Source organism: Salmo salar, chromosome ssa26, assembly GCF_905237065.1.
Source record: "Salmo salar chromosome ssa26, Ssal_v3.1, whole genome shotgun sequence".
Classification (NCBI taxonomy): domain Eukaryota; kingdom Metazoa; phylum Chordata; class Actinopteri; order Salmoniformes; family Salmonidae; genus Salmo; species Salmo salar.
Window position 1 is genome coordinate 9,670,616 of NC_059467.1, and position 23,114 is coordinate 9,693,729.

General features: G+C 42.3%; 1 protein-coding gene across 3 annotated transcripts in view; it reads right to left on the bottom strand.

The window, feature by feature from the left end:
- Positions 1-22,870, bottom strand: part of LOC106587094 (leucine zipper protein 2) — a 169,790-nt gene extending 146,920 nt beyond the window's left edge. For all 3 annotated transcript variants that reach the window (XM_014175055.2, XM_014175054.2, XM_045708600.1), the window contains exon 1: positions 22,605-22,870. In XM_014175055.2, coding sequence (XP_014030530.1) covers positions 22,605-22,666 — 62 coding nt within the window. In that variant the 5' untranslated portion in view covers positions 22,667-22,870. The remainder of the gene's footprint in view (positions 1-22,604) is intronic.
- Between the last annotated feature and the right edge of the window lie 244 nt (positions 22,871-23,114).

Here is a 23,114-nt window from a genome sequence, read left to right on the forward strand (position 1 = left end):
ACTCAACTGAACTGTTGATATTAAATAATAGATTTGGTAACGTAATACTATTTATGACAAAATTTTATAATCTTTTATTGAAAGTGAATTAACTCTCCCATACAAGATGATAACTTCCTAAAGGCCTTTTTCTGAAGTTGAATTACTAAAGTTATCAATTAAATAGCGTTAGCTTATTGTTAATTTACATAGGCAGGATCTGTCATGATGCAAGTCAATAGTGGGAAAAGATTCTCTCACATTCAAGGACAGGAAGGAAACAAGGAAGAACTGGCCAGCTACAGAGTGTGAAGTCAATGCCCATGGCAAGTGACATGGGGGATCCTTTGTCTGAATGCTGCCTTATAAGGTAGAGAATTTGTGACGTTCACTGGAGACATTTTGACCACTGTTGTGTTGAAAAATACCAAAGCTCCACACATCAGCGTTTCACAGACTGCTCAGGGTTTTATTTTCTGGCCTTACATTTATTTTATATCTTGCATTTGGGTAGTTTATGGCCTTAACATATTATTAGGACTTTCATGGTCATGCTGCTCTTCTGTGGGCACAATGGCCTTTGTGAATACCACCCGTTGTCAGAGGAAGGCCCTAAAAATTGTCAAAGACTCCAGCATGGCAAGTGGTACCGGAGCGCCAAGTCTAGGTCCAAGAGGCTCCTAAATAGTTTCTACCGCCAAGCCATAAGACTCCTGAACAGCTAATCAAATGTCTACCCAGACTACTTGCATCCCCCCTCTCTTTTACGATGCTGCTACTCTGTTTATTATCTATACATAGTCACTTTAACTCTACCTACATGTACATATTACCTCAACCGGTGCCCCCGCACATTGACTCTGTACCGGTAGCCCCTGTATATTGCCTCACTTTTGTTATTTTACTCCTGCTCTTTAATTATTTGTTACTGTTATTTTTATTTGTTTACTTATCTAATCTTTTTTCACATATTTTTTCTTAAAACTGCATTGTTAGTTAAGGGCTTGTAAGTAAGCATTTCACTGTAAGGTCTACACCTGTTGTATTCGGCACATGTGACAAATACAATTTGATAGAAAGAGGAGTGGGAGGCCCATACTATTTGCGGGTACTATTTAATGAAGCTGCCAGTTGAGGACTTGTGAGGCGTCTGTTTCTCAAACTGGACACTCTAATGTACTTGTCCTCTTGCTCAGTTGTGCACCGGGGCCTCCCACTCCTCTTTCTATTCTGGTTAGAGACAGTTTGCGTTGTTCTGTGAAGGGAGTAGTACACAGCGTTGTACGAGATCTTCAGTTCCTTCGCAATTTCTTACATGGAATAACCTTCATTTCTCAGAACAAGAATAGACAGATGAGTTTCAGTAGAAATGTATTTGTTTCTGGGCATTTTGAGCCTGTACTCGAATCCACAAATGCTGATACTCAACTAGTCTAAAGAAGGCCAGTTTTATTGCTTCTTTAATCAGGACCACAATATTCAGCTGTGCTAACATAATTGCAACAAAAAAAAAATTATATATATATATACATTTTTTAATTTCACCTTTATTTAACCAGGTAGGCAAGTTGTGATCAAGTTCTTATTTACAATTGTGACCTGGCCAAGATAAAGCAAAGCAGTTCGACACATACAACAACACAGAGTTACACATGGAGTAAAACAAACATACAGTCAATAATACAGTACAAAAATAAGTCTATACAATGTGAGCAAATGAGGTGAGATAAGGGAGGTAAAGGCAAAAAAGGCCATGATGGAAAAGTAAATACAATATAGCAAGTAAAACACTGGAATGGTAGATTTGTAGTGGAAGAAAGTGCAAAGTACAAATAGAAATAATGGGGTGCAAAGGAGCAAAATAAATAAATACAGTAGGGGAAGAGGTAGTTGTTTGGGCTAAATTATAGATGGGCTATGTACAGGTGCAGTGATCTGTGAGTTGCTCTGACAGCTGGTGCTTAAAGCTAGTGAGGGAGATAAGTGTTTCCAGTTTCAGAGATTTTTGTAGTTCGTTCCAGTCATTGGCAGCAGAGAACTGGAAGGAGAGACGGCCAAAGGAGGAATTGGCTTTGGGGGTGACCAGAGAGATATACCTGCTGGAGCGCATGCTACAGGTGGGTGCTGCTATGGTGACCAGTGAGCTGAGATAAGTGGGGACTTTACCTAGCAGGGTCTTGTAGATGACCTGGAGCCAGTGGGTTTGGCGACGAGTATGAAGCGAGGGCCAGCCAACGAGAGCGTACAGGTTGCAGTGGTAGGTAGTATATGGGGCTTTGGTGACAAAACAGATGGCACTGTGAAAGACTGCATCCAGTTTATTGAGTAGGGTATTGGAGGCTATTTTGTAAATGACATCGCCGAAGTCGAGGATCGGTAGGATGGTCAGTTTTATGAGGGTATGTTTGGCAGCATGAGTGAAGGATGCTTTGTTGCGAAATAGGAAGCCAATTCTAGATTTAACTTTGGATTGGAGATGTTTGATGTGAGTCTGGAAGGAGAGCTTACAGTCTAACCAGACACCTAGGTATTTGTAGTTGTCCACATATTCTAAGTCAGAACCGTCCAGAGTAGTGATGCTGAACGGGTGGGCAGGTGCGGGCAGCGATCGGTTGAAGAGCATGCATTTAGTTTTACTTGTATTTAAGAGCAGTTGGAGGCCACGGAAGGAGAGTTGTATGGCATTGAAGCTCGTCTGGAGGGTTGTTAACACAGTGTCCAAAGAAGGGCCAGAAGTATACAGAATGGTGTCGTCTGCGTAGAGGTGGATCAGAGACTCACCAGCAGCAAGAGCGACATCATTGATGTATACAGAGAAAAAAGTTGGCCCAAGAATTGAACCCTGTGGCACCCCCATAGAGACTACCAGAGGCCCAGACAACAGGCCATCCGATTTGACACATTGAACTCTATCAGAGAAGTAGTTGGTGAACCAGGCGAGGCAATCATTTGAGAAACTAAGGCTATTGAGTCTGCCGATGAGGATGTGGTGATTGACAGAGTCGAAAGCCTTGGCCAGGTCAATGAGTACGGCAGCACAGTATTGTTTCTTATCGATGGTGGTTACGATATCGTTTAGGACCTTGAACTTGGCTGAGGTGCACCCATGACCAGCTCTGAAACCAGATTGCATAGCGGAGAAGGTGCGGTGGGATTCAAAATGGTCGGTAATCTGTTTGTTGACTTGGCTTTCGAAGACCTTTGAAAGGCAGGGTAGGATAGATATAGGTCTGTAGCAGTTTGGGTCAAGAGTGTCCCCTCCTTTGAAGAGGGGGATGACAGCAGCTGCTTTCCAATCTTTTGGAATCTCAGACGACACAAAAGAGAGGTTGAACAGGCTAGTAATAGGGGTTGCAACAATTTCGGCAGATAATTTTAGAAAGAAAGGGTTCAGATTGTCTAGCCCGGCTGATTTGTAGGGGTCCAGATTTTGCAGCTCTTTCAGAACATCAGCTGGCTGGATTTGGGAGAAGGAGAAATGGGGAAGGCTTGGGCGAGTAGCTGTGGGGGGTGCAGTGCTGTTGACCGCGGTAGGGGTAGCCAGGTGGAAAGCGTGGCCAGCCGTAGAAAAATGCTTATTGAAATGCTCAATTATTGTGGATTTATCGGAGGTGACAGAGTTTCCTATCCTCAGTGCAGTGGGCAGCTGGGAGGAGGTGTTCTTATTCCCCATGGATTTTACAGTGTCCCAGAACTTTTTTGAGTTTGTGTTGCAGGAAGCAAATTTCTGCATGAAAAAGATAGCCTTGGCTTTTCTAACTGCCTGTGTATATTGGTTTCTAACTTCCCTGAAAAGTTGCATATCACGGGGGCTGTTCGATGCTAATGCAGAACGCCACAGGATGTGTTTGTGTTGGTTAAGGGCAGTCAGGTCTGGAGAGAACCAAGGGCTATATCTGTTCCTGGTTCTAAATTTCTTGAATGGGGCATGCTTTTTTAAGATGGTGAGGAAGGCATTTAAAAAAAATAACCAGGCATCCTCTACTGACGGGATGAGGTCAATATCCTTCCAGGATACCCGGGCCAGGTCGATTAGAAAGGCTTGCTCGCTGAAATGTTTCAGGGAGCGTTTGACAGTGATGAGTGGAGGTCGTTTGATCGCTGACCCATTACGGATGCAGGCAATGAGGCAGTGATCGCTGAGATCTTGGTTGAAAACTGCAGAGGTGTATTTAGAGGGCAAGTTGCTTATGATGATATCTATGAGGGTGCCCGTGTTTATGGATTTGGGGTGGTACCTGGTAGGTTCATTGATAATTTGTGTGAGATTGAGGGCATCAAGCTTAGATTGTAGGATGTCTGGGGTGTTAAGCATGTCCCAGTTTAGGTCACCTAGTAGCACGAGCTCTGAAGATGGATGTGGGGAAATCAGTTCACATATGGTGTCCAGAGCACAGCTGGGGGCAGAGGGTGGTCTATAGCAGGCGGCAACGGTGAGAGACTTGTTTTTAGAGAGATGGATTTTTAAAAGTAGAAGTTCAAATTGTTTGGGTACAGACCTGGATAGTAGGACGGACCTCTGCAGGCTATCTCTGCAGTAGATTGCAACACCGCCCCCTTTGGCCGTTCTGTCTTGTCTGAAAATGTTGTAGTTAGGCATGAAGATTTCAGAGTTTTTGGTGGACTTCCTAAGGATTCAGACACGGCTAGGACATCCGGGTTGGCAGAGTGCGCTAAAGCATTGAATAAAACAAACTTAGGGAGGAGGCTTCTAATGTTAACATGCATGAAACCAAGGCTATTACGGTTACAGAAGTCATCAAAAGAGAGCGCCTGGGGAATAGGAGTGGAGCTAGGCACTGCAGGGCCTGGATTCACCTCTACATCACCAGAGGAACAGAGGAGGGCTAGGATAAGGCTAAAAGCTATGAGAATTGGTCGTCTATGACGTCCAGAATAGAGAGTAAAAGGAGCAGGTTTCTGGGGGCGATAAAATTGCTTCAAGGTATAATGTACAGACAAAGGTATGGTAGGATGTGAATACAGTGGAGGTAAATCTAGGCATTGAGTGATGATGAGAGAGATATTGTCTATAGAAACATAATTGAAACCAGAAGATGTCATAGCATGTGTGGGTGGTGGAACTGAAAGGTTGGATAAGGTATAATGAGCAGGGCTAGAAGCTCTACAGTGAAATAAGCCAATAAACACTAACCAGAACAGCAATGGACAATGTATATTGACATTAAGGAGAGGCATGCTTAGCCGAGTGATCATAAGGGTCCCGTGAGATTCAGACAGCTAGCCGGGCCATAGGTAGCAAGCTGGCAGAAGATGGAGGGAGCTCTGTTTTTAGCCACCTCGTGCGTTTCCGACTGTAGATTAGTGGGGTTCTGTGTGGTAGGGGGGACCAGTCCAATTGGAAAAATAGTTATAGTTATAGTGGCCCAAGAAAATTGTCCGATAGACCTATTCAGATAGCAGCCGATAAGACAGCTAACGATTAGCGGGCCGCAGATGGGCGTTCAGGTTACATCGCGACGGAGGGGCAAGTTGGATAACTCCCTCGGGCAGATAACGTCGGTAGTCCAGTCGTGAAGGCCCGATGGGGCTTCGCAACGGCAGTAAAACGGGTCCGGATAGGTGATTGTAGCCCAGGAGTGGCTGATGGAACTCTTCAGCTTGCTAGCTCAGGAATAATTGATGTTAGTTCCGGGACCGACGTTAGCCAATAGTCACTCGGGTAGCAGCTAGCTAGCTGCAAGATCCAGGTGTAAATGTCCAGAGCCTGTAGAGTAGAAATCCGGGGATATGGAGAGAAAAATAGGTCCGGTATGCTCTGGTCTGAGTCGCGCTGTACAAAACTGGCGATAGCTTTTCGAGCTAAGGGATAGCTGATGACCGCCAACCGTGGCTAGCTGAACTCCAACATTAGCCAGTGAACTGGCCAGCCTCTGGCTAACCTCTGGCTAGCTTCTGTTGTGGATTTCAGATTTGAGGTAAATAATACTTTTTTTTTTTTTATTGGTGAGGCGGGTTGCAGGAGAATGTTTTGAGGTTGAGTTTATAGAAAAAAATATATAAAAAGATATGCGAAGAAAATATGTAAATATATATATACACGGGACATGACAAGAGGAGGACAGCGGACGTCTGACTGCTATGCCATCTTGGAAGATCCTTTCACTTACACACTACACTTACATCCTTTCACTTACACACTACACTTACACACTGCACTTACATCCTTTCACTTAGTCTAATTGTACATTTAAGTATTTGATTTGGTCTTGTTTGAATTTAAAGCCTAGGATCTATGTACTTAGGGGAGGGTGTGGGGTCTTGGCTTCTCCATTAACTGGACGTTTAAAGACCGTAAGACCTTGGTGGTTGGGTTTTCTAATGATCAATTAGCCTTTTAAAATGATAAACTTGGCTTAGTTAACGCAACGTGCCATTGGAACACAGGAGTGATGGTTGTTGATAATGGGCCTCTGTACACCTATGTAGATATTCCATAAAAAATCAGCCATTTCCAGCTACAATAGTCATTTACAACATTAACCATGTCTACACTGTATTTCTGATCAATTTGATGTTATTTTAATGGACAAAAAAATGTGCTTTTCTTTCAAAAACAAGGACATTTCTAAGTGACCCCAAACTTTTCAACGGCAGTGTATGTATGAATATTGGGACGGAACCAGAACAGAACCCAAGAATCCAAAATGTTGCACTACCTCCACCCTACCGGGGCATTTGTCAAACTTTCAAATCCACACACCTCAAACCGCTACTTAGCTTACCTGTATACTCAAGCAGATTGTGTGGTGACTCGATAGACAAACATTTAAGGACAAGCACTGTTAAACCAACTCCATCCACTTAAAGTGATTGCATACAGGATTAAGGCTGATCTAGTTCTTAGATGATCTAGTTCTTTACTTGTCATTCTACCTGGTAAACCTCAACAGTCTCCGATTCCAACAACATTTATTCATAAAAAGCATTCATATTCATAATGTGCCCCCTATTATAAAGATTATAAGATTATAAACACATTAGAAAGCTTCGCTAATCCTCCATGTCAAATCAGAACATTCGACTAGGCTACCTCCCGAAAATGTTTTATAGGAAGCTGCAGAATCCCAAAGTGCTGTGTCAGTAGTTAACATGGACCAGTTTCCTGGGAAAGCCCTATTTTTTATTCCTGATCTTGTTGTTGAGCACCCGTCCTACGTTCCTTTGTTTGCTGAACTGTGGAGGCCTAGCTGAGCTAATAACAATGCTGTCACAATTGTAAAATGTTTGAGTGTTTGTATCAGTGCATTCAATCTTCAGAATCACTGCAAATTATATAGCTAATCATTTGAGAATGTGTGTGTGTGTGTGTGTGTGTGTGTGTGTGTGTGTGTGTGTGTGTGTGTGTGCGTGCGTGCGTGTGTGCCCCACAGCTCCACAGAGCCTGCAGCCTGCATTGCTCTCTCTACACATAGCATCACTGCAGGTCTGGCAGAGTAGGGAGCCTCTATGCTCCCTGGGAAACAGTGCTTGCATGCCAAATTGACATTCACTGGAGTATGCTCCCTCCTGTCATTTTGTCAACACCGTCACTGTGTGGAGCGCAGCCAAGCAAGCCTTCTGACAGACAGGCAAATGGGAGGAGGTGGACTTCAGCAACATAACACCCTCTCACCACCCCTCAGCCCAGTGGCAGGGTTCAGTGCACACGCACACAAACACGCGAGCATGCGTGTGCACACATGGCTTTTTTGCCCGCCAACATCCAACGCTTTTCTTGGACACATCACAAATTATCTCTAAAGTACTATTACCAAGCTATGATTTGCCTCAATGACTTTCCATTAGCCCAGATTTAGGTAAACTTGCACATAGAATTCAAGGATGCCACAAATGTGTGGCAAATACCAATGGCCTCTGTTTTTTACCCCCTTCTGTGGCATTCCCGGAAGTACTTAGCTTGAACCTATTCAGTTTGCCTAAATGAAGATCGTACAATCGATAAGGTATTCGAAAGGTCACCATGACAGTGTTGTTGTGTAGGAAATACAATCTTGAGGCTGGGCCTTGAATAATTAAGAAACATCGCTGCCTCTTCACCATTCCAATAATCCAATACTCAATTTGCAGGGAATATAATAGGCATGGTATCTGAAGCGCCAGCATATTGCTGAATTCTCCGCCGGGCATGAAGGCACATTGAAATAAAGATAAACAAACATGGCCGCCGCCAAAGATAAACTACCTCCACAGCATCATTGAATGGTTTATCCATTTCATTTGCGCAGGTATCCCATGCAAAACACTCCCTCTCCAAATACACAGGAGGATGCACTTATTAGGAGTCAGGTGTCATGGCAAAACACCGGCGGAACACGGGAGATAGGGACTCAAATGGAACCAGTACTTGTCAGCCAAGATGGATCCCAGACACCGAATAAGCTTAGGGAGAAGAGATTAGATAAAAATAACAGAATCCATCCAAACGTTGGCAGAGGTGTGCCGGTGGCTGATAAAGGATTCAAATGTATGTAGCCCTACCAGAGGAAAAGAGCAAATATAATGTTGCCTGAAAATGAATGCAGGGCACTGGCAGCGTGTATGCTCAGTGGAGAGAGAGAGAGAGAGAGAGAGAGAGAGAGAGAGAGAGAGAGAGAGAGAGAGAGAGAGAGAGAGAGAGAGAGAGAGAGAGAGAGAGAGAGAGAGAGAGACGAGGGGTTAATACAAGGCAGGAAATGAAAAATGAGCTGTCTGTTGTGACTAAACGTGACCCATAAAATCTATTCTGTTATTTGAGTTTTCGCTCTTGCATGGAGTGAGAGTTTCTGTTTGTCCTTCAACATTTGTCCCGCTACTGAGCTTGCCACCTGCCTTTGTTCCCAGATATAGATCTCATGATACATCCCCCCCTAGTGGTACCAAATCCATCTGGGGTGTGGTCTGAGTGGGAAACAACTCTTATTTCCCCCCCCATCATTCAGAGGCGAATAGTCAGAATCAGAGATACGTAGCTGGCGATAATAAATGAATAAATACAGGAGGAAGGGGGAAAAAACGATACTATAAAAACACTCTGCTTTAATTCTAAGCTGTATTATTTATGATTCAGCTCTTTTGTTCATGCCCAGACCCATCTCTCTCCACACACTCCGATCTCTCTAATAATTTGTGAGTAATGCCTCTGAGCACTTTGGTTTGTCCATAGGGTACCAATTATGGGCCATTAGAAAGCCACAAGAGAAAAAGGGAGAATAAATAGATGCAGAACCCAGGGAGTGGGAGACAAGAGCATCCTTCAGATAACTCAGATATGATACCGTAGGATGCTGCCGTACTGTCATGATTAGGAGGGTAGATAAAACCAGTGGAGTAGTGATTACTGAAATAACCATCTCTGTATGTTGTATGATTTTTGATCGGGACCATCGTGTAACCTGTATATAGCCTTCCCTGTAGCTCAGTTGGTAGAGCATGGTGTTTGCAACACTAGGGTTGTGGGTTCGATTCCCACGGGGGGCCAGCACAGAAGAAAAAAAAAAAAAAAAAATGTATGAAATGTATGCATTCACTACTGTAAGTCGCTCTGGATAAGAGCGTCTGCTAAATGACTAAAATGTAAAAAAAAATAACCTGTATATTTGAACTATTCCCAAATGTGTAACATTCCAATAAGAATAGTAATTATAGGGGTGGGAGAGAGTTGATCAGACCATGTCATGCATTATATTGGGATTCCATCTCTCCTCATTTCTCTGTCGTTTCTGCATATTGACGCTTGACACATCTACTCAGATCCTCGAGGTCTACAAACTCCAAACGTAAAAGAAATGTAGGCGGTGCTCCTTTGAATTGTCTGTCTTTTTCAGCTACTGCCAACTCTAAATATTTTTACTTGAAGCAGTTTTTTGTATTTAATATATAAACATATGCAAAACACACAGTCTCCATAACACAGCTTTTCCCTTCAGGATTCGACACAGTGGAATGACATTAAGCGTCACGCCGAATGTCAGGAAGTGCATCCACCCTCGCGGGGCCTCTGGAGTGACATTGATGGGTTGATTGATGTTAGACTAAAAACAACCAACGACCTGCCTGTGTAGTCACTCGCCCCTGTGGTCTTTGTACGCTGCCATGAGACTTGAACGATCTGAGCGACGTACTCTAACAGACAAAGACATGTAACAGTGTCTTGAAGGAGTCAAGGCTGTCTAAATTCTCCCACCGTGCGAGCACAATGGGGTGGGAGTCGTTATTTCAAAGTCACCTGCTCGTCAAATATGACAGCCGTGACGTGGTTATACTTATAAATATATTATCTTCTATCTTGACAGCTAAAACTACGAAACAGACTGTCTTAACTTTCACTACACATTGTAAGGGTATATTGAAGTAACTGTACATGAGAGGGCCTGTTATGCGACGGCTTTCGTCTGGCTGTGCTGCGGTCGTAGGTACGAGGCGATAGCCGAGTAATGTAGGGTTGGTAAAACCTTTTCAGTGTAAACTTAAACAACTAATATAAATGTATGCAGAAATGATAATGGAGCTATATATTTTTTAATAAGATCATCTTTGAGAACTAACAATAACCAAATTAAAAACTAGACAGTCTGGCATTGATTTTGTTATAATGTTCGAGTCACTCAGATAGCATAAAAACATGTCAAAAGCCATGGCAAAATATGTATAATTGCAGGAAATTAGCTTTAAAAATGCATTTTTGGTCACAGTACCATGGCAAAATGTATAGAATTGCAGGAAACTATCCTTAAAACTGTAAAATGTTGTCTGTCCCATGGCAAAATGTGCAGATTTGCCAGAAATTGGCTTTAAATCAGAAAAAGGTCCCATGTGGCTCAGTTGGTAGAGCATCGTGCTTGCAAAACCAGCGTTGTGGGATCGATTCCCATTGGGGACCAGTACGGAAATGTATCCACGCACTACTCTAAGTCGCTCTGGATAAGAACGTCTACTTAAAAAAATCATTCCCCGGCAAACTGCACAAACCTGGCCACGCTTAATGTATCAAACTCTTGCCATGCCATTGTTATGAACGTTCTAAAGAATACAAAAGAAAAATACTATTTGCCGGTCCCACTCGACGTGTCACAACTTTCCTTCCCTGGCAATAGATAACAGTAGAACTCCAGCCAACATGTTTAAAATGAATCATTCCCCTCTTTTGCATAGCTTTTGTTTTGCCAAGATTTAATTTGAAGCAAAGCTTGACATTAGCAATATTCTCCTTGAGCAGGGCTCTTCAACATTCCATTTTGAATGCACCATTCACGGACTTCGAGGGAAATCTCCCTGCATATTCTTTCCTCCCTTTTTGCCTGCTTGCTTCCATCTCTCCCAATAGAAAATCCTCTGACTTATTTATTTATTTGACCCTTAAAATCCCATTACTATGTTATTACACTCAGCAGCAGCATGGAGAGGACAATCCTGCTCTATAATGTGTATTGATCTTTGTTTATACCTTCACCAATAAAGCCTGCTTGGCACTTCTGTATAGTTCACATCCATACTTCAACATCGAGCTCACAAGAAAACATCATTAAGGCTATCTTAGACGCAAAAGCAGATAACATTTGACGGGAAAACTTCTCGTTTCCCGGAACTAGATGAAGACCAAAGGAGTTATTCACTGTAACTTTATTTGAGTAACAAAGAAGTGGTCATATCAAATGTCTTGCAAGAAGATTGGGCGCAAACAAACTTGGTGTGTTACATCACGTATGGCCTTGAATACCAAATGACAGTATCATGGTGTCCTCTAATTAATTTCTCATTGGACGAGAGCTACCAAAGGTTCTATTTATTGTGGCCCACTTCATTACTGTCATGTGGCCAATGTGGTTGCCATGGCACACCAATTACCCCGTGTCTTTGAATTTCAATTATCATTCACATCTTGCCTCACACTATAAGGACATTACTGTCTTACACAAATGTCATTTTTCTCATCTCGGGGCTCGAGACCTACCCTGCCTCTGCATTTATGAAATCATATGACGACAAGAAGAAAAAAATCAGGCCGGCCGTCTCAAGCTGTGGCATGGGGTTAAAAGCTCTTGGGCTTTGTTTACAATGGTAATGATGGAGGTGCATTAAAAATCTTATCATGGAGGCAATCTTCAATCGAATTAACCCTCTACCGCATGCATTATAATAGAACCATGCAAAAAAGTTTTCCTCAATTAAAATGCCCCAAATTACATTTTTGGAGAAAACATTTTTTAAAGTGTAATTTTGGGATTTTTGCCGTATGGCAATATGCAACTACTAAAAACATAAGAAATTCGTTTTTCTTATGGAAATGTGCTGTTTGAGTTATAATTGTATTGTTTTTAATTCATTCACACTATCTGAAATTATGTTTTCTTGTAAAAAATGTTTTTTATTTTTTCATAAATAATATGATCATTATTATAATGTTATGAATATTAAACATAATTGTTTAATCCATGCATACATAACAAATATTGTTATGATTATGATTTCACTGTAATTTGCCTATGACCAGGCCCCTCCCACTTGAATTGCAGTTCCACTATCATCTGCCTATGCCCCCCCTCCCCCCCACACACACACTTCTGTAAAAAGTAATTGTGTTTGTATTTTTTTCATTTTTGCCATATTGCAACACCATGCAGTAAAGGGTTAAAAAATGATCTCCCCATTCAACAACTTATCAATTGCAACAGGTGACTTCCAACACTGAACAGTTCCCTATGCAAGCTGTTACTTAACGGTAGTCTTTCCTTCAGCGCGTAAACCCTAGTCTATTGACGCAACGGTGTCTCAGTCTTAGAAAAGAAAGGTGGAAACCTTTCTACAGAGGATTCTACCTGGAACCAAAAAGGGTTATCCTATGGGGACAACTGAAGAACCCATGTGTAAGTAACATTAAAAAAAATCCCCATGAAATTCTGTAAATTTAAGCAACATTTTGCATGGGCTGCGTCTCAATCCACCACATCGGCCTATGTCGCCCTTCTAGATCTGCGATGGAAAGTGGCAGAGCTACAACGCTGTTTGTCAGACCAGGAGACATCCCAAAAATCGGTCTTCTCACGTAAAGTTCTGTAGCATCTGAACGGCCTATAGAAAGTGGAGACTCTCACGATGGTGCTCTCCATTTTTCTCTATGACCCACACAAGTGTCACGGTACTCGTCTAAAGGTAACCCATACAAATGAATGGAAGTATGGAGGTACATTTGTGCCAAATAAAAGGGGTTAAATATGTGAGCTAGATATAGGACAGAAACGTCAAAACCTTATTTCTTATGATACATTTTTGACTGTCTTTTTTTGCCATTTATTAATGTGTTATTCAATGTAGTTATATGGGCTATAGTAGTAAAGGCCAAATTCAATATATTATCAAATCATTAAAAATATATATTTTTTCTACCTAAAGAGGTCCTAAAATTCCAAATCAAATAGCAAAATTATCCATGGTATGAGCTTAAAACAATTAATTATGTCAACCAAGAACCCCCCCCAACGGCTTAGACTTTTAAGAATTAATTTGTCACCATGACCAACCACCGGAAAACGTCCACTGTTGTCCCAAATTGCTACTGTGCAAAATACATGAGTGTTTGAGCAAGATGTCAATCCAACAAACCAGTCTCCAAAATGCTTGTGTTATAAATCAAGCATAGCATTTAATTAAAATAATGATGGACCCTTCACGCCGTAATCACAAAGAGCCAATTTAACTACTTGGCAGAGGAGCCAAAGCCGCTTCCTGATGATAGACAAAGTGCAAGCTAGCAAGCACCACTACACTCACATTTACCTTTCAATACCTCAGGTGCTGAACAATAGCGGTGGATTAGACGAGATGATCTCATTGGTCATTACCCCCGGCCAAGCATGCACAGTCCATCAATGCATATAATTATTATCATTACCATCTTGCCGCTGTCAATAGTTCAGTCTAATTCCCAGGATGCCCTGCACTTGACCCTCTGGTCTAGTCAATCACTGCTTTTCTTCTCTGTCAAACATTGCTTAGAACTACACAAAGGGCCCAATTCGAACAAAACCCATACACAAGAGTTAAGGGGGGAAAAATATTTAAAGCATTTAAAAAAACAAAATAACATTCTTGGGGTTGATTCTTTACCATGTTGCAAGAAGGGATTGTTTCTTTTAAGTCGTAATATGTGATTGTTTTATAAAATTACTTAATAGGTACCTATATAATACAACTGATTATCTATAGCACAATTCCAGATAAGTTCAAACTTTGTATAAATAAGTAGAGCTAGCTGGGGGGGTAATCAAGGATAGGTTTTGGAAACACTGCTTTAGAGAGTAAATGCTTGCTGTTAGCCATGAGCATGACGCATGGAACACATACAGTTGGAAAACAATTAGCTATGAAATAAGCTGTAAACCAAAGACAAGCAGGCCTAAACAGAATATTATAGTCTAAATGTTTTGTTAAATAAGATTTATCTCCGTTATATGACCTCAATATGTATGACGCATTCCACAAATATGGAGGAATCTGTAATGGTTTAGACGACCATCAAGGGTTTTTGAGGATTAATGACGGGCAAATTGGGGCTATTCTCGGAAAGATATCAATTTTTCAGAGATACAGAAAGATTACACTTCTTATCCACAGGAAATACTGTATCTTGGCAAATTAGAAATGTAGCCCATCATTTCAATGGGAAGCTTCTGATACCCATCAGTTGAGTAGCCACCGACTGTCATGTATAGCTGCTAGGTCATTATGCTCTCATTACAAAAGGACCTATTCAATTCCCCATCACCTTTCAGCAAGATGACCTACTGGATATTAGCATGTATTATCAGGCTATTACAGCTATTGCCAGGCTCCCATTGTTAATCTTAGTCATAAACCGCGTGCCTCTTTAATGCCCGACCCCATCCAACATCAAAGAAAGAATTTCAAATGCAATATGTTTAGTATTTACAGCCAGATGTGAAGAGACTAAGCAACGCAGGCCCTGGCTTTGTGATATGTACAGTATCATCCAAGGATTTCGGCAGTCTTTAATTGCGGGCCAGTAGCTAAATATTTAATGTTATGGAGGTCCCAATGGCCACCGGTATTTACCAGACATGGTTGCCTAGGTAGGAAACATCAAAGTTAGTGTCAATAATAAAGAACATTTGTGCAAATCCCATAAAAGAGACTTTGCTAAGACATGAACGGCGAATAGGCTAGACTGCATTGTAGTGAGTAGTGAGCAGCCACAGGCGCTCATGCGTGCACATACACTCACACACACACAAGTACACACACACACACTCAGAAACAGCCACAGTACTCTAAGCCTAATCAGATGCATTGAGGAAGTGTGGCAAAAGTGGGTTGAATTTCCCCTAATCAATTCTATACAGTTACTTTCGCCCTGGTCAATTATGCGCCAGTTTTGACATCAACCAACAACTCAGCTCCATAGAATCGTTGAGATATCCAAAGTACTCTCATATAATTCTGTCTAGAAAAAAATATTATGTTATAGGTGGATGGCCATCAGAATCTTAAAGCTACATTCTGGGAGGGAAGCTTCGGAAGCTTTTAAATTTTTCAGTGGTCATGTCACGTCCTGACGAGTATAGAGGTTATTTGTATTTGTAGGTTGGTCAGGACGTGGCAGAGGGTATTTGTTTTATGTGGTTGGGGGGTTATGAGTATTGTAGAGGGGTGTTTTATTTATGTATTACGGGGTTTTGGTGTATGTTCTGGGTTTTGTATTCTAGGTTGGTTTTCTAGTTTGTTTATTTCTGTGTGGTCTGTGTGGCTCCCGATCAGGAACAGCTGTGCGTCGCTGTAAAACTGTCGGTTTGTCGTTCTTTGTTTTCCATGTTCACATTTATTTAATAAATTATAATGATGAGCACGCAACCCGCTGCGCCTTGGTCCTCTCTACCCAACGACACCCGTTACAGGTCATTTCAGTCCTTGATACCAAATAATTATAATTAGAACTTGTTTTTTGCTAAAACAAGTGTGTAAACAATGTATAGCTTCAAAATATGTTTAAAACTATTTATTGGGTGTCATGGACTGTCAGTTCTTCCATCTAGACCACTGCCTATGAAATTGAGAGGGGTTACATTTCCCTAGCCCCATCCCTCAGCTGTATAACAAAACAACTGGTGGGATGGCCGCTTTGTTGTTTTTAAATCTGAGAATGTAAACTCAGCAAAAAAAGAAACGTCCTCTCACGGTCAACTGCGTTTATTTTCAGCAAACTTAACATGTGTAAATATTTGTATGAACATAACAAGATTCAACAACAGACATAAACTGAACAACTTCCACAGACATGTGACTAACATAAATGGAATAATGTGTCCCTGAACAAAGTGGGGGTCAAAATCAAAAGTAACACTCAGTATCTGGTGTGGCCACCAGCTGCATTAAGTACTGCAGTGCATCTCCTCCTCATGGACTGCACCAGATTTGCCAGTTCTTGCTGTGAGATGTTACCCCACTCTTCCACCAAGGCACCTGCAAGTTCCTAGACATTTCTGGGAGGAATGGCCCTAGCCCTCATCCTCCGATCCAACAGGTCCCAGACGTGCTCAATGGGATTGAGATCCGGGCTCCTCGCTGGCCATGGCAGAACACTGACATTCCTGTCTGGCAGGAAATCACGCACAGAACGAGCAGAATGGCTGGTGGCATTGTCATGCTGGAGGGTCATGTCAGGATGAGGGAGGAGGTTGTCTTCCCTGTAACGCACAGCGTTGAGATTGCCTGCAATGACAACAAGCTCAGTCCGATAATGCTGTGACACACCGCCCCAGACCATGACGGACCCTCCACCTCCAAATCAATCGCGCTCCAGAGTACAGGCCTCGGTGTAACGCTCATTCCTTTGATGATAAATGCGAATCTGACCATCACCCCTGGTGAGACAAAACCACGACTCGTCAGTGAAGAGCACTTTTTTGCCAGTCCTGTCTGGTCCAGCGACGGTGGGTTTGTGCCCATAGGCGATGTTGTTGCCGGTAATGTCTGGTGAGGACCTGCCTTACAACAGGCCTACAAGCCCTGGGTCCAGCCCTCTCAGCCTATTGCGGCCAGTCTGAGCACTGATGGAGGGATTGTGCGTTCCTGGTGTAACTCGGGCAGTTGTTGTTGCCATCCTGTACCAGTCCTGCAGGTGTGATGTTCGGATATGACGATCCTGTACAGGTGTTGTTACATGTGGTCTGCCACTGCGAGGACGATCAGCTGTCCGTCCTGTCTCCCTGTAGCGCTGTCTTAGGCGTCTCACAGTACGGACATTGCAATTTATTGCCCTGGCCACATCTGCAGTCCTCATGCCTCCTTGCAGCATGCCTAAGGCACATTCACGCAGATGAGCAGGGACCCTGGGCATCTTTCTTTTGGTGTTTTTCAGAGTCAGTAGAAAGGCCTCTTTAGTGTCCTAAGTTTTCATAACTGTGACCTTAATTGCCTACCGTCTGCAAGCTGTTAGTGTCTTAACGACCGTTCCACAGGTGCATGTTCATTAATTGTTTATGGTTCATTGAACAAGCATGGGAAACAGTGTTTAAACCCTTTACAATGAAGATCTGTGAAGTTATTTGGATTTTTACGAATTATCTTTGAAAGACAGGGTCCTGAAAAAGGGATGTTTCTTTTTTTTTGCTGAGTTTAGCTTTAAAATACGAAGCCCCAAATGTATCAAGACCTACTCTTCATAATAATCCAACACACATTGTGGGCCACTTGGGCCAGGTTTAGGGCTAAAGACTAAACATATAGTGTATGTTACTGACACACATACAAACTGTAGTCCTGGTCAGGACATTATTAACCCTATGGTGTCCATATTAGGATAGCCTCAATCTCAGCAGGACACTACTGTATACTTATAGTGTGAAACACTTGCATGAACCACATCCTCTCAAGCAGCAGTAATGTACTGTAAAGTAGCAATTAGAGGTCAGTAAAGCTGCATAAGCAACTGGTCTGGATGTATTTGATCATAAGAAATCCACCAGTGGTGTTTGTTTGTGGGGAGGTTTAGCAATAAGGACCTTTATGAAAACATTATTACGATTTTTTGCGTTTGTTTACTCTATAATAGAATGCTACAATATAATACTTCATGCACACATCAATGTACTTCAATTCATTTTAGAAACCAAAAAGTCAACATGACACCTTTCATGTCAATTAGCAACCAGAATAGAATTCCTTTGGTACCATTACTCAGCATATTGAGATCAGTTTATTCAGAGGTTGTGTCCACACTTGACACTTACATTTGACTCCTGCTTTCAGAATACGAAGATAGCATTGAAAAGACGGGTCTAGACTCACAAAAGTCGCTTCGTGGTCTGATTGTGTTCAGATCTGGCTGACCCCTTCAGGAGGTGGTCTGGGAAGCATTGTTTGCGGAGTTCTCCTCAGTATGGACGCAATCAGGCCACCGAAAGCGCATTCAGTGGCTGACATCATCAGCACTCCTACCACAAGTCTCCAGAAAACTTGTGTTTTGGGACCGAGAGGCATCTTTTCCTTATAACATTTGGAGGAAATACGTTCCTAGAGTGTGAGGAACATGCTTACTGGCCTCAAATATTTACAAAAACTATTATGCTAACCCGTTTGTAATCCCTTTAGCGTTGCTTGCTAGCTTGCTGGCTTGCTACAGAGGTTAGCTGGCTAGTTTGCCACAGTAGTTAGCTGGTGCCATCAGTTGTTATTGTGTTATTATTGTTGTGCACCTATTCCACCATTTGTAGAATGCATACTGGAAATTGAATATAGCGTGGGAAAAGGGAATCCGGATGCACAACGTAGGTGTAGATAGATGCGTTCAGAATTCCATGATCAGAACTCTATGATGAAAATACTAAAGCTGCATGAACTATCAAGTCTAGACACGGACAGATTTGTCTAGTAGTGATACCTGCTTAGGGACCACTGAATTAGTCTAGGTCAGAGCCATATACAGAAATGGACTGGCCATAGGGTAGTTCTGGCAAATCCCAGATGGGCTTCATCTTTAGCAGAATGTGCCTGTCAAAATTGAGGCTATTGCGCAAAATGGTCATTATTTGGCCAGTTATGGAGGACTCTCAAGGGAAGAAAAGGGCATGGTGTCAGGGCCTCGAGGAAAAAAAATTGCTGCCCAGGTCAATTTCTGGTCCCAGTCTGTCCCTAGCCATATACAGTATATAGACACAGTTGAAGTCGGAAGTTTACATACACTTAGGTTGGAGTCATTAAAACTCGTTTTTCAAGCACTCCACAAATGTCTTGTTAACAAACTATAGTTTTGGCAAGTCAGTAAGGACATCTACTAATCATTTTTCCAACAATTGTTTACAGACAGATTATTTCACTTATAATTCACTGTATCACAATTCCAGTGGGTCAGATGTTTACATACACTAAATTGACTGTGCCTTTAAACAGCTTGTAAAATTCATGGCTTTAGAAGCTTCTGATAGGCTAATTGACATAATTTCACTCAATTGGAGGTGTACCTGTTAATGTATTTCAAGGCCTACCTTCAAACTCAGTGCCTCTTTGCTTGATATCATGGGAAAATCAAAAGAAATCAGCCAAGACCTCAGAAAAAAATGTGTAGACCTTCACAAGTCTGGTTCATCCTTGGGAGCAATTTCCAAACGGCTAAAGGTACCACGTTCATCTGTACAAACAATAGTACGCAAGGAACGCTCAAGGAAGGAGACGCGTTCTGTCTCCTAGAGATGAACCTACTTTGGTGCGAAAAGTGCAATTCAATCCCAGAACAATAGCAAAGGACCTTGTGAAAATGCTGGAGGAAACAGGTACAAAAGTATCTATATCCACAGTAAAACAAGTCCTATATCGACATAACCTGACAGGCCACTCAGCAAGGAAGAAGCCACTGCTCCAAAACCGCCATAAAAAAGCCAGACTACGGTTTGCAACTGCACATGGGGACTCTGGTCTGATGAAACAAAAATAGAACTGTTTGGCCATAATGACCATCATTATGTTTGGAGGAAAAAGGGGGAGGCTTGCAAGCCGAAGAACACCATCCCAACCATGAAGCACAGCTGTGGCAGCATCATGTTGTGGGGGTGCTTTGCTGCAGGAGGTACTGGTGCACTTCACAAAATAGATAGCATCATGAGGTAGGAAAATTATGTGGATATATTGGAGCAACATCTCAAGACATCAGTCAGGAAGTTAAAGCTTGGTCGCAAATGGGTCTTCCAAATGGACAATGACCCCAAGCATACTTCCAAAGTTGTGGCAAAATGGCTTAAGGACAATAAAGTCAAGGTATTGGAGTGGCCGTCACAAAGCCTTGACCTCAATCCTATAGAACATTTGTGGGCAGAACTGAAAAAGTGTGTGCGAGCAAGGAGGCCTACAAACCTGACTCAGTTACACCAGCTCTGTCAGGAGGAATGGGCATAAAATTCACTGAACTTATTGTGGGAAGCTTGTGGAAGGCTACCCGACACGTTTGACCCAGGTTAAACAATTTAAAGGCAATGCTACCAAATACTAATTGAGTGTATGTAAACTTCTGACCTACTGGGAATGTGATGCAAGAAATAAAAGCTGAAACAATCATTCTCTCTACTATTATTCTGACATTTCACGTTCTTAAAATAAAGTGGTGATCCTAATTGACCTAAGACAGGGAATTTTTACTAGGATTAAATGTCAGGAACTGTGAAAAACTGAATTTAAATGTATTTGGCTAAGGTGTATTTAAACTTCAGACTTCAACTGTATATCTTTATAAATATCATTATAAGCTTAACACATCAGTTGAGCCTATGACACATTAATGCCACTTGTTACATATAAGTTATTAGCAAAATCTATCAATCAAGCAGCCAGTCAGTCAGTCACTCAATCATGACTTCAAGTGTCTCAATGGGGTCATTTACACTATATATCACTATATATACAAAAGTATGTGGACACCCCTTCAAATTAGTGGATTAAGCTATTTCAGCTACACGCGTTTCTGACAGGGGTATAAAATCGAGCACACAGCCATGCAATCTCCATAGACAAACATTGCCAGTAGAATGGCCTTACTGAAGAGCTCAGTGACTTTCAACATGGCACTGTCATAGGAGACTCTTTCCAACAAGGAGAAAGCTAAATGCCCCAATGGATAGTGCCAACTGTAAAGTTTGGTGGAGGAGGAATAATGGTCTGGGGCTGATTTTCACGGTTCAGGCTAGGCCCCTCAGTTCCAGTGAAGGGAAATCTTAACGCTACAGTATACAATGATATTATAAACGATTCTGTGCTTCCAACTTTGTGGCAACAGTTTGGGGAAGGCCCTTTCCTGTTTCAGTATGACCATTTTTGTATTTTTTTTATTTAACTAGGCAAGTCAGTGCCCCTATGCACAAAGCGAGGTCCATACAGAAATGGTTTGTCGAGATCAGAGTGGAAGAACTTGACTGGCCTGCACAGAGCCCTGACCTCAACCCCATCGAACAACTTTGGGATGAATTGGAATGCCGACTGCGAGCCAGACCTAATCACCCAACATCAGTGCCCGACCTCACTAATGCTCTTGTGGCTGAACGGAAGCCTTCCCATAAGAGTGGAGGGACCAACTCCATATTAATGCCCATGATTTTGGAATGAGATATTCGAAGAACAGGTGTCCACATACTTTTGGTCATGTAGTGTATCTCATTCAACTTCGTAAAACACAATCCAAACTTCGAACATTCATCAATCATATTCATAATACAATATAAACTGTGCTTTCAACAGAATCTCCAGCATCATCAAATTAGCTTATTCAAATCTCTCAGGGCTCTGCAAAATGTGCCAATGCAATGATTGTCTATGTGCATGTGTATGTCTCTGTGCACGCATCTTCTGCCACTACATTCATCACTTAGGAGCACACTTGTAGAGAGGTCTACCAACCCAAGCTAAAATTCCATCAGGTCAAAGTAGACAAAACTGCAATGAGAGGAGTGCAAGTTTTATAATGTGTATCTGTCATTAAGCCATATTTAAGACTCTCTGACAACCTTGGCTTTTCTTTCACAAAGACCCCAGTAATGGGAGTAGTGTTCAGGCACTCGTTTGAATGAGGAATGATTTTATCAATGGTTTAATTAATCATTAAAACCTCCCTCCTCACTGCACGTCGCCTCATCTCTCCATTTCTCTTGCCTCTCCTCCTCCTCCTCATCCCCTCCTCCTCCTATTCCCCTCAATGCATTATTCTGCACACACACACACTCTCTCTCTCAAGAAATTGCAATATTCTGGGCAGCCCAGTTCCTTCTTTAGTTCCTTCTCTGACTTAACTTGCTCCTTTCCAGCAAGCAGGAGACAAGACCTGCCGCAAATCCCAAAGGCATTTTTAGCCAGTGAATTTCACCACCAAAGACACATCTCTTTCAGTTTAACACAGAATAGTTCAACAGATAAACCTTTATTTTGCCTTCAGTCTACACTCTCAGAACATCATGCTCCGCACACATGCATCTCCCGCCAGAACCCAGGCTGCCTAACCTATTTCGCAGGACTGGCCGGAGCTAAAGATTAGTATTTTCTATGATTAGCCATTGTGCATTCACCCTCCCCCTTTCTTTCAGAATCATTGAAGGTGAAGTAAGAATAATAGACCATTCATATTTTCGACTTACCTAGTGTTGAGGCTCAAAGCTGGACAAAGAAGCAGGAGGCATATAGCTCGGATTAATTTCATAGCTTTGTCTTGCACTCGCACTCCGATTCGCTCTCTCCCTCTCGATTGCTTTCTTTTTCCCTTTCTCTCTACCTCGCTTGCTCACTCACTGGCTCGATCGCTTGCCTGCGCGCACTCACTCAGGCACACACACACACACACACACACACACACACACACACACACACACACACACACACACACACACACACACACACACACACACACACACACACACACACACACACACACACACAGAGAGAGAGAGAAGCAGATAGATGCAACCCAGTGGCTCTAACAGAGCAAGGGAGGATCTCTGGCTTTAAATAACACAGTGACACAGACAGACTTACTAATGAGGAAATGAATGGGGGTGGGGGGGGGTAAGACTGGCAGAATCAGACTGGAGAGATGAGAGCAGCTCCCACTGAGCATAGCAGGGGCGTAGGCATGGGTAGGCTTTGGTGGA